General features: G+C 40.1%; 5 protein-coding genes across 5 annotated transcripts; 2 read left to right on the top strand and 3 right to left on the bottom strand.

Moving 5' to 3' along the window:
* Positions 1–9: 9 nt before the first annotated feature.
* On the top strand, positions 10–1,715 carry LOC135350257 (pyridoxal kinase-like). The gene is made up of 10 exons (XM_064548998.1): positions 10–187; positions 238–292; positions 347–454; positions 505–623; positions 742–827; positions 904–949; positions 998–1,103; positions 1,200–1,303; positions 1,368–1,434; positions 1,505–1,715. The coding sequence occupies exons 1-10, from the start codon at positions 101–103 to the stop codon at positions 1,609–1,611; spliced, it is 885 nt and encodes a 294-aa protein (XP_064405068.1). The 5' UTR covers positions 10–100; the 3' UTR covers positions 1,612–1,715.
* On the bottom strand, positions 1,701–4,052 carry LOC135350245 (uncharacterized). Its single transcript, XM_064548984.1, has 8 exons — positions 3,838–4,052; positions 3,445–3,619; positions 3,346–3,395; positions 3,076–3,248; positions 2,575–2,783; positions 2,226–2,475; positions 2,094–2,174; positions 1,701–2,038 (listed from the first exon to the last, which is right to left on the bottom strand). Exons 1-8 carry the CDS (start codon positions 3,860–3,862, stop codon positions 1,802–1,804), a joined length of 1,200 nt encoding a protein of 399 aa, XP_064405054.1. The 5' UTR covers positions 3,863–4,052; the 3' UTR covers positions 1,701–1,801.
* Positions 4,053–5,505: 1,453 nt separating this feature from the next.
* On the top strand, positions 5,506–7,411 carry LOC135350258 (pyridoxal kinase-like). Its single transcript, XM_064548999.1, has 10 exons — positions 5,506–5,871; positions 6,015–6,069; positions 6,125–6,229; positions 6,293–6,411; positions 6,514–6,599; positions 6,708–6,753; positions 6,804–6,909; positions 6,962–7,065; positions 7,116–7,182; positions 7,242–7,411. Exons 1-10 carry the CDS (start codon positions 5,785–5,787, stop codon positions 7,346–7,348), a joined length of 882 nt encoding a protein of 293 aa, XP_064405069.1. The 5' UTR covers positions 5,506–5,784; the 3' UTR covers positions 7,349–7,411.
* Positions 7,328–9,763, bottom strand: LOC135350242 (protein MFI-like). The gene is made up of 12 exons (XM_064548981.1): positions 9,624–9,763; positions 9,489–9,538; positions 9,322–9,404; positions 9,215–9,257; positions 8,860–9,159; positions 8,539–8,685; positions 8,255–8,411; positions 8,143–8,201; positions 8,019–8,093; positions 7,882–7,946; positions 7,663–7,824; positions 7,328–7,539 (listed from the first exon to the last, which is right to left on the bottom strand). Exons 1-12 carry the CDS (start codon positions 9,673–9,675, stop codon positions 7,443–7,445), a joined length of 1,290 nt encoding a protein of 429 aa, XP_064405051.1. The 5' UTR covers positions 9,676–9,763; the 3' UTR covers positions 7,328–7,442.
* An 84-nt stretch (positions 9,764–9,847) lies between these two features.
* Positions 9,848–11,780, bottom strand: LOC135350248 (centrosomal protein 43-like). The gene is made up of 6 exons (XM_064548988.1): positions 11,652–11,780; positions 11,467–11,520; positions 11,273–11,416; positions 10,558–11,210; positions 10,419–10,479; positions 9,848–10,086 (listed from the first exon to the last, which is right to left on the bottom strand). Exons 1-6 carry the CDS (start codon positions 11,730–11,732, stop codon positions 10,009–10,011), a joined length of 1,071 nt encoding a protein of 356 aa, XP_064405058.1. The 5' UTR covers positions 11,733–11,780; the 3' UTR covers positions 9,848–10,008.
* Between the last annotated feature and the right edge of the window lie 11 nt (positions 11,781–11,791).

The raw sequence follows: 11,791 nt of genomic DNA, 5'->3' as shown, positions 1-11,791 counted from the left end.
TGGACTGACAACTGTGGCCCTGTGGCAGGAAGTAAAACTGTTAATGAATTCTAATTAAAAATTCATTTGTTTGCATGTCACGCTACCCTCCCTGCACATAATGGCGTCTGTCAAGAGAGTTCTGTCTATCCAAGGGCATCCTACAAGAGGTTATGCAGGCAACACCTCAGCAACCTTCACTCTCCAGGTGAGGAATAAATCTGAAAGTGAAAACTGTTTTACAATGTTCTGCTGTAGATTTCTGGCTTTGATGTGGATACTATACACTCTGCTCAATTCTCAAACCATCCTGGTAAGTGCTCTTTGTCCATTTGTCTGCTTTTATATATTAATCTTACACTTACAGGTTACAAGGTGTTTGGTACTGGACCAGTTCTTTCTGCACAGGACCTCATCAACATAATCGATGGACTACGAGAAAACGACCTGCTCACGTACTCACATCTGCTCATAGGTATGTACATTCTACATCATCATACGTTTCTCATGCTCATCTCTGTGTAGGGTATATTGCCGACAAGTCATTTCTTGAGCAAGTGCACTCTGTAGCTCTAGAGCTGAAGGAGAAAAACAAGGACTTGATGTTTGTGTGTGATCCAGTCTTGGGGGACAATGGAGCATACGTATGTATTGTTGCCAGACAACTGAAATTGATATGTGTATTATTGTGGCTAGAAAGTGTATTAATAGTATACTATTGGTCAGTCGTACAGCCGTATATTAAACTTTTTTCTTCTGCAGTATGTACCTCAGGAGCTACAGCCAGTGTACAAGGAGAAACTCATACCAATAGCTGATCTCATTACACCCAACACGTTTGAAGCAGAGTGAGTACCTTATCTGCTGTTTGCTTGACTCTCAATTTTTAATTACTACAGTATGTTTCTTATATACTTTGTTCAGAAAACTGACTGGAATTACAATAGAGACTGAAGAAGATGCAATGAAGGTATGCAATGTTTCAGCAATTCTTGATTAATCTTGGATTTTGTTACAGGCAATCGACAAGCTGCTCTCCTTTGGACCAAAGACGGTATTCCTTACCAGTATGCAGCATGAGACAAAACCTGATGTGCTTGTAACTCTCGGCAAGAACCAGAAGGGTACGAATATGTAGAGCTACATATTCTAAAACCAGCTTGTATAGTAGTATGTATGCTATGCTACATACTATTAGTTAAATATAATTGTGTTAACAGGTGAATATGCTCGAGTTGAAATGCCGAGAATTCCAGCCCTGTTTACTGGGACAGGGGACATGTTCTGTGCCCTACTGTTAGCCTGGAGTTGTGAGCCGTTGCAGGTATGCCTGTATTTTTGTGCACATGGTTTTACCATAGCATTCTTTTTCCAATAATTTATTGCAGATTGCCTGTGAGAAAGCAGTCTGCATAGTAAATGCAATGCTGAAGAAGACATTGAGCTATGCTTTGGGTAAGTGAACATGTCTATAATACTAGCTGTAACAGTTAATTTTATTTTTGTTCTATATAATTATGTACAGAAATGTCTGGTGGTGGCCCACCTAAAGTGGAGCACCTGGAGCTCAGATTAATTCAAAACACGGACATCATCAAATCGCCCCCTCCGATCAGTGAACTCTTCTTGTGATTAATTTTAGCTTTACAATCATTACTGAACTGACCATGAGTCTTTTAGAACCTTATTAATTTCCCCATCCCACTATATAATTTCTACCATTGTGTTTTTTACAATACTGTTATTATAGTATAGACTATAATGATAAAAATCATGACATACGTACAAACTAAGAATTAAGGGTTCTGAAATTGTTCGAGATCTAGTTGGTCTTCTCAATAACACACACCTCAGAATAAAAGAACAGTCTATCTTTCTTATGTAACTCTTTGGAGAGTTGGCTCAGATGTTGCAGCGAGGGACACTTTTGGGGGAGTCGGTGGAGGATCAGGTTCCAGTAGGCCACTCGGGCACCAACTGCCATATTGTCAGATAGAAGACTGAAAAAGCGCTCTGTATTTTCAGCACTCATGTACTCAAACATGTCAGAGAGGTTGATCTGCAGTGCATGAGAATAGTGAGGCAACAAGTGGCTGTGTTTTCATACAACTTACTTTGTTGAAAAGTGGTATGTCAGGGAGACTGAGATAGTCCTCCAAAGAAGTAGTATGTACATCCACCCTGGCGACAAGGCCCTGCATGCATGACAGTAAAAACATCTTAACAGTAATTACTATATGGCATACCCTTAGAGCCAGGAAGTTCTCTTCTCTGAGGTAGGGAGGGGCAAACTCTGGACGGCTCTCTGGATTATACCCCCTCTCTCCAACACAAATCCAATTAAAATAGAAGTTGTCTTTGAGGCTCACTTCTGAGCTGACTCGATTGAACCCTGTCAGTAATGTGTCCGCAATGAAGTCCTGACTAATGTCTGACAAATACTTTTGTTGTGCTGGCGATCGACCTTTTAATGCATTGTTTTTGTCACAGAGTGCCCTGTACGGTGAGAAAATTCCCAGAGTAAAGACAAACAGGATATGATTTATACAAACAAAATTGTAATGCTGAATAATGCATTGACTTGTGTTCACGTACCTCACAATAGCCTCCACTTTGTCCTGGGGCATGGACTGGAAGATTTGCCTCTGCTCCTCTACACTCTGGGCACTGAACATACTGTCCATTACTTGATCTCCTACTGTCTCTGACAGCTGGTCTCGCATCATCTTAATCAGGTACTTTTGTAGTCGACCTGACGTGGCTACTCCTTCCCTGATTGTATCAACACGATCTTCCCAGAAAACCTACACAGGGCAATTATTTTCAATCATGTGGTTCTTATCACCCCTTTAAGGGCACAATAGAATCCTCAAATCTGAATGAGATAAAAATGCAAACACTAAACATGTGAGCCTTTGTGATAACAGCAGTATCAAGAGTAGCCTCGATTCAATTTAATCGGCCTTGAATCAAAGCTATATCAAGAGTATCTACTCTTGCATTTAGATTTAGCTTTGAAATAATGAAACCCCAAAGTAACCGTTCCTAGACCTAATGTAAAGATGGCTTTAATACAATAGTAATGGTCTCCCTTACCTTTGCTTGTGGTGGTAGGTGGTGTTTCATCGTCTGGAACACAGCCTCTCTTTCATCACCAGTGGCCGCAACCTCTCCTATCAACACTAGGAAGTCATGGTAACTGAGGTGACGGATAGCAGTAAGCTTCAGCTCCAGAATTGATGTCTGTGCATGGCTCATATCAATGGCAACTAGAGAACAAAAGAATGGATAAAAGGAGGCCCTTGGATGAAGTTAAACATTTGTGCATTGTGCACGTACCTATGGATATAATATTAAATTTCTCACCTATTTTCTTTGGTCGCTCGAGCAGAAGATTGAGTACATTGTCACCAGAACTGCAAACATATTAAGATTGGAACTTTAGTGCACCATTGCAGGGCTCACCTTGTAATGGAGAGCACAGTGTCCTGGTCTGGGACAATGTTGAAGGCATGGGACAGCACTCTGTGGTCCTCCACCACACGACTGTATCGGATTACAGATAGATCCAGCTGAGAAGCCACCTCACTGCTCAGTTGGGACGACATAGCACTCTTTGATAAAGATTTCACACTCCTCTCTATCAAGCCATAGATACTATAATTACATGGATATGAAACGCCTCAGGTTTGGGCTGGGATGATGATTGCCTCGGATGTAAACGGTCTAGTACCGTATATCTTCTAATTTATCGGACACTTCTAATTACCCGGACACTCTTTTGGGCAATTTTCGTTGTTCTAATACGGACACTCCAGTACTTTAATATTACATTTGTTCTAAATATCCGGACAATACCTTGAAAAGTTGAGTTACCATTCATAGACGGCAAGTAAGACTTGGAGTGCTGCAGTTAGATAGCTTTGAGTAGCTAGTTTTAGATAGTTAGTGCAACTATTCAGTCGTACCTTGTTCTATTAAACTTAGCTAGCTCGCATGCAGCTGCTTGCTTGTTCTAATTATTCCGGACACTTCGCATGCTCTATAAAAATCTGTTCCAATTATACCCGGACAATTTCCAGAATAATTATTTTTTGCTGTCCGATAAATTAGAAGATATACGGTATACAAATTTTTCCAAATAAAAATGGCTACTGAAAGTGTGTCTCTAGTTGTTCCAGCTCTGAGAGCGTCTCAGATGACTTTTGAAAATTTCTGACTGAGAATGATGATGATGGAGGCTCGACAATAACAAGAATAACTTTACATGTGCATTCTGGGATTTAATATAGCACAAAATTATTATTATTTAATAACAAAAACTATGTGTCTAGATAGATTGGAAATGAATGAATCATGATAATGCTTGGCTATAATAGCTGATGTGGAGTAGAGGCTTTGACATAGACATGTGGACGTCACATTCTCGTGTCATTCTTTCGCCAGTCAATGAATGGTTCCTTCTTCTCGCGAGGCATTGTCTGAGGTGTACATAGTCTGGCTGCAAAACATAAGCAAACAGTCAAGTATGACATTGTAACTACTATAATAATTATACGAACGAAAAATAATTCTGTAGCTATAATTTCATAATCGAAAAATAATAAATAATCAACAACAATTCATTGAGAGCGTGAATTTTTAGTACATTTGAACTTGCTTTTTAACCAAACTAAGACATGTGCATTAATAAAACTTAGTGGACCCGGTGAACATGCCCTTACTCTACGCAATAAAACTTAGTACAGACACTCAACACATGTGGTTCAAGAAATCAACTGACACAAAGAAGGACACTTGAAAACACCTTCAACTGTTTGTAACCAGATAGTTAAAGCATACACAAGGTCAGAAGTAAGTGGACCCAGTACCTATACCTACTGGCTAACTACTACACAAAAAATAAACACAGTAATTCTTTTCAAACAGCAGATCAACTAACACAAAGTTATTAAAAGAGTGAATATAGCCATTTTTAGCTCCACAAATCAGCTACAACGCTCTACCTGGAACAATCATAACTAAAACTTACTTTACAGACCTAGTTAAAGCCAATCATAGTAGTATCACTTCAGTTTTCAATCGTAGACTCTTGTGACAACAGATTCTTTGCTTGCCAGTAGCTCTTCATTTTCTGGTAGCTGTGAGACAATCCTCCTCCCAGCAAAACTCCGGATACTATCTGGAATCACTGTAATCTAGAGGCGTTTCATATCCATGTAATTTATAGCAGAGGAGGCTGGAACCACTTGACCTTAGCTAATTAAGGTCACTAATTGGATTTATCCAAACTTCTCTTGCAGACTACTTCAAGCCTAGTTTTTAGTGTCTATCAGTTTAAAACGTTATTTTTCAGGGGGGGAATCAAATTTTATTTTCGCCAATTTTGCTCAGAAGCAGAGATACAATCAAAAGTCTTGCTCTTGCACTAGCCTCGATATCATGAGCGGCTTGTTCTCGAGGTCACTGCATAGCTGGCTTTGAGACTTGTATCTCTGCTTCTGAGCAAAATTGGCGAAAATAAAATTTGACCCCCCTGAAAAATAACGTTTTAAACTGATAGACACTAAAAACTAGGCTTGAAGTAGTCTGCAAGAGAAGTTTGGATAAATCCAATTAGTGACCTTAATTAGCTAAGGTCAAGTGGTTCCAGCCTCCTCTGAATTTATAGTATCTATGATCAAGCTACCTAATTGAAATTGAAGATTGAGCCACTCCCTCCCATAAAAACTTGCAAAAGCACATGGCTAGCTTGATCGACCAACTTCCAGAGCTAGCTAGCTGGAGCTAAATTTATCCCAGATCATGACCTCTACCAAACGTGTACTCTCCATCCAAAGCCATGTTTCCAGAGGCTATGTAGGAAATTGTGCTGCAACATTCCCTCTACAGGTATATGAAATTGCTAGATAGCTATCCACAATCACAATCACTATGAAGTGATGACCATGCATAGTAGATATGTATAATTAGATCTATATATAGATCTACACAGTACTGTAGGAGTCATGGTGTGTACATATTCACATTTCCAGATACTTGGATACGATGTGGACACGATACATTCTGTTCAGTTCTCGAATCACACAGGTGGGTGATATTAATGACAGGCAGTGTCTCATACTTTAACCTTCTACGGCGGCAGGTTATAAAGTGTTCAAGGGACAAGTTCTTGACTCAGCCAATCTTGCCGATATCATTGACGGACTTCGCAGTAATAATCTGTTAAACTATTCACATCTTCTCACAGGTATTCCATTGTTATAATTATATTCTTTGACTGCTTTTCCAACTTTGACTATTGCATACACAGGGTATGTTGGAGCCAAGTCGTTTCTTGAGCAGGTGCACTCGCTAGTATTGGAGCTGAAGGCAAACAATAAGGACATGATGTTTGTGTGCGACCCAGTCATGGGGGACAATGGGAAATGGGTATAAGTATCTTTGTTATACTATAATAACCACTTCTTTATAATTATGTATGTGTATCATGTACTGTCCAAATTTATATTCAGCACTCTTGTCCTCTTGCAGTATGTACCCCAAGAACTGCTGCCTGTGTACAGAGACCAGTTGATACCATTGGCTGATGTCATCACACCAAACAAGTTCGAAGCAGAGTAAGTGTGAACTTGACTCCTAACCCCAATCTTGAAGCATTCTAATTTGATCCTTAATCCATTCTTTTGCTAAGCTGCCTCTGTTGCATGGTTGTACTCTATGTGCAGATTGCTCTCTGGAATATCAATAAAAACTGAAGAAGATGGAATGAAGGTGTGTTTGGAGACCCTGTTTACATACTCACCTCTTTTGGTTCTTTACAGGTAATTGAATTTCTCCTTTCTTTGGGAGCAAAGGCAGTTGTCCTCACTAGCATGGAGCATGAGGTCAAGCCTGATGTGTTGGTGTTACTTGCCAAGAAACAGACAGGTAACGATTGATTGTCAGAAAAAAATTTTTTAGCAATGTTTTGTTGTATCAGGTGAATGTGCAAGAGTTGAAATGCCAAAGATTCCTGCCCATTTTACGGGAACAGGAGACCTATTCTCTGCTCTACTATTAGCCTGGAGTCATGAGCCGTTGCAGGTATGCAGTTCACTACAATGCTGGTATCTTCATGTTTTATTTTATTGCAGACTGCTTGTGAGAAAACCGTGTCCACAGTGCACTTGGTATTACAAAGAACATTACGACACGCATTAGGTGAGAAATACTGACTGGTTGTCTTGTTGTGATTGCATGGTACTGTTTACCATACACAGAGCTTTCTGGTGGTGCCACTCCCACTGCAGAGCAGATAGAGCTCAGACTGATTCAGAGCAAAGAGGACATTGAGAGACCTCCTCTAATTAATAAACTCTTATTTTAACTTTTGTTGTTTTTTTTAGTGTTTTTTTCATAATGAATTACAATAATGGACATTAATTTAATATTCAACACAATAATTATGTAATGGACAATAATTAAGTTGGTGCAGTTAATGTGAGCTCGTATGGATCTTGTTTTCCTTGCATGTCTGAAAATGTAGTAGAAGCCGAAATATGCCAGTCTGTGATGTACCTGTGGACAGTAGAGATAATAGATAATGTATAGCGAATAGTACAAGAATTTGCTAATATCCTGTACAATAACTACACACATGTACATAATTATTACGATTACAAGGTATCAGCATAAGCTCACTCGTCAAAGTTAAGTGCGTTGGTCCAGGACAGTAGATCATCAATGTCCTCATCCTCGACCACCTCAGGGTGTGTGTCAGATAACTCCATAAGCTGGTCAGCTGCCAACTGGACAGCAGATGTGGTGGTAGTGCTGTGGGCCTGTAACATTCCTTCTTGGTACCTGTGAGTGGAGATGGTAGTGTGCGTGTGTGTGTGCGTGTGTGTGTGTGTGTCTTACATTTTTCTTAGCCATCCAATCTTTTTCTGCTTTCTTTTTCTCTCTAGCTCATCCTTTCTCTTCACCTAATACACAACAATAATTATAATCATAGTTACTCACTAGAAATATGCAGTAAACATCAGGACTTAGCTTACTTTGGAATAATGAAAGCTCTTCTGTTTTGCTGATGTTTCCACAGTGATAGGATCTAGATGGGTGCTCAGAAAGACCTGCAAACGATATCGTGTCAAGTGTCCTTTTTTACCACATCTTACTTACTCTGTCAGACACAGGTCTCCAGCCATTATTCTCGTGCCTCTTATACCAGTTAGCTTTATCTAAAATCAAAAAATAGGCAAGTACATATTGTAAAATTTAATAATGTACGTACCGTTCGAAGGGGGTGCTCCTTTTCCACGATTATGTACGTCTCGTGGTAGCTTCTGCTTGTACGCCATGGCTGTGTAGTCTCTGGGACTGTACGCACACAGGTCCACAATGGGTCGAAGAGTGAACACCTTGTAGTATATGTTAGGTGGAAAGGTCACCTATGAGAGAGAGAGAGAGAGAGAGAGAGAGAGAGAGAGAGAGAGAGTGAGAGTGAGTAGAAACAAAATTTAATATCAAATTTGTAGTACATCCAGTCACATTGCCAGACTACATAAAATAACTTACCCCTCCCAATCTAAACTTAACATGTGCTCCAGCGGCCCTATCAAATAGTTTGGCCTCAGCAGGATTGATGCAACGTAGCATCATCTTGGGATCACCCTTGCCTTTAAAGTTGATAAGATCTCTGTAGAACTTGTACACTCTCACATCCTACAAATGTGAGTTTATAATAATGTTATATCAATAATGACTGGTGTACATGTATAAAGACGTACCAGCTACAACAGTGAGTGACAACAGCTCTCTATTGTTTAAAAGCAGCCCACTATACTGCCAATGTCAGCTAAAAAAAGTCCTGCACCCCAACTCCATCTAGTAACTCACATTATGTCTCCTCCATGCTCTCTGAATGATAACTGCAGCATTGTGAGGATCCAACCTCCTCCTACCTTTACCCATGGCAGAGCTCCTAGAGGGCCTAGAACGCATACCTCCACGCCAAGAGCCCTCTTGCCGACGCCTTTTAACATCAAGCCTCTTCCACCATGACTGGATGATCCTAGCACAGTAATCCTCAAACGATATGATAGTTGAGGAGGACTTGAGATCCAGACCCTGCTCGTGACACCAGCGAAGGTACTCCTCATATCTGGACTTCACTCTAGGGCAGAAGCAGTCAAGTGACTGTGTAGAGGAGAATAAATAATAAATGTACAGTTGGGAAAGTGTTGCATGCAACCTTTTCTGAAGATTGACATCCAAAGATAGTTCTTAGCTTTTGCCTGAAAATCAGCACATAAATAAATGTTAACTGAAAAGTACAAGTATCATAATTATTACACGAACCTAGTCCTGTGACCTCTCCAGACACTCTGTATCTGGATAGCTGCTGCAATGTTACAATGCTCACTTCTTGACAACACTGCATTCTGAAGGCCAAGGGTGGTGTACATGACGCCATGATGTCAGATAGAAACATTGCTCAAAATTTTAATGGGCCAAGTTTTATATACCTTTCTTTTGGTCTTGGAAAGACAATAGGAGTATGTAGGATCACTTTCATCTATAATTAATCATGAAACCATGGAAACCAGCTAATTTAGCTTCACACACAGTATGCAGTAGTGGGCATATCTACTTGCACTTACCTGGAAAAATGGTATTATTCAGTATACTTCTTGCCTCCTCGTTAGATATCATTGTTATCTATAGGAGGCACTCTAGCTAGCTGATTTTATATCAGGATCAGCTAGCTCAGCATGCAGCCCAGCCCCTCCCTCTATTTCTTCTAAACGCACACCAAAATTGACCTTTGACTGGACATTATATATATAATTATAGCCCCGCCCATTATTAATTTTTTCTAACAATAATTATGACTTTTTTGTAATAAACCTGTGTATATAATTATGACTGCAGATGAGAGCTACAAGACAAAACAAAACAAAAAAATTAATGACAGTCAGTGCATATAAAACTAATAAAGGAGCAGATCACAAATGAGAGAGTAATAATGGGGAATACGCAGTGTTGTTATGAGTGAACTTGCTCAGAGTAGTCAAAATCATCGGGTACACTGTTTTCAGATAGAGTCAAGTCCTCCGTCTCAAACTGGAAAAAGAAATAATTATAATCGTATGATGCACTATTAGTGCACTGGGATTTGTACAGTGAAGCAGTGCTATTAATCGCGCATCACATCTAGACCAGTAATTGCACGGGGCTTGTTTTCGAATAACGGCCATGGCTGAAAATCTTAAAGCTGCAGAGAACTGCATCGTAAACGAATAGTATGGTTACTCGGGATTAATAGCACTCTTAACCATACTACCAGGGGTACCTGATACTACTAATTATACTAATCACTTGTGTTAAATATGAGACATATCTGGAAGCTTATACAAGAGACATGTAAGGGCTCTTTAAATTACACTAAAGCTCACTTTTCCTGTGATGCTTGATAATGGAGCAGAAAGGTCTTCAGACATGTAACTGTTTGGATCACTGGACACAATGAAACGCACCATTGACTCAAAGTAAACAATGACCAAAAGCACATTCACAATAATAAATACCACCCACCTTGGGTTGCTTTTGGAGGGGAGGGCATTGTCGAAGAAGTCATCTAATTCATCTCGACCCGATTCTTCTGTTTTTACACCTGCTAACTGTGCCACTTTGTCCAAGTCTTCGGATGAGTTTAATAATTTGTCCACATCCAAACTGTTGTCACCGGTGAAGGTTTCCCCAAGCTCAGCGTGTATTCCTCTGTTGTTGAGTGAGTCCATACTAATATCCACTAAGTTCCGTGGTTCATCCAGACCATTCTGAGTGACCGTGTGAGGGTGTACGTCCTTAGGCACTTCCTTAGGGCGGAGGTTACTGTTCTCATTTGTATTAAGTGAGTTGGTAAGGAAGGGTTGTAGTGACGGAGTGAATGTGCTGTTATTGTGACTACTATCGTTTTCTTTTAGCTGTCCAAGTTTTCCTTGACTCAACGGGGGGAGTTGTGAATCATCAAGTGGCCTTCTATGAATTGAGTTAGCAGTTCTATTGACTATTTGAGAGTCTGTGGCTTGCTCGGGGAATGTGAGCTGCTTTACGGCAACTGACGGAGGAGGAGGAGAGTGCCTTGACTTATGGAGGATGCTAGCTAGTAGAGGAGTAGTCGTGGACGCTTCTGAGTCAACGCCAATATCTTGAGCAAGCTTTCCCCGACCAGGATAGCTCTCCAACTACAGGAGGTAACAAGGGAATTATAAAAGCAGTACAAAGTGAAACGACTGATTTTCCTTACAGCGTTTGATTCAGGGTCGAAGACAGCACACGTGTAGTCCAACTCAAAAAATTCTAAAAACTCTCGAACTAAAGCTGTAGTCAATTGTCCATCTTTTGTCTTCAAGAACTCGGCAAGTTTAGAGCTAGCCAGTGGATGTGGTTTCTAAGGGAGTGTTCGATCATAAAGGTATCGGACAATTATATATATCGTACCTTCTCAGAATCGTGTTCCTCCAAAGCCAAGAACACAGACGCCCTCAACTGAGCCTAGTATAAGGACATAGTTTCATGTTTAATGCTTCATTTACACCATGAACATTTTGAACAGTTTTACTCAAACACTTTATATTGTAATATCCCTAGAGTTATACAGACAGACAGATTTAATGACAACCTACCCTTATCTTCCCGAGTACACCTTTTGTCTCTAGCGTCTGTGCAACCAGATCTCTCAACTCAACGTCCTCTTCACCCGCCATTTTTTAAACCATAATTATCTTTGATGATTATCATGTGATATCTCTGCGAAGTCACAGGA

This window comes from Halichondria panicea, chromosome 16, assembly GCF_963675165.1.
Source record: "Halichondria panicea chromosome 16, odHalPani1.1, whole genome shotgun sequence".
Classification (NCBI taxonomy): Eukaryota; Metazoa; Porifera; class Demospongiae; order Suberitida; family Halichondriidae; genus Halichondria; species Halichondria panicea.
Note: the sequence above shows the minus strand (reverse complement) of the source record. Positions and strands in the feature narration are given on the sequence as shown.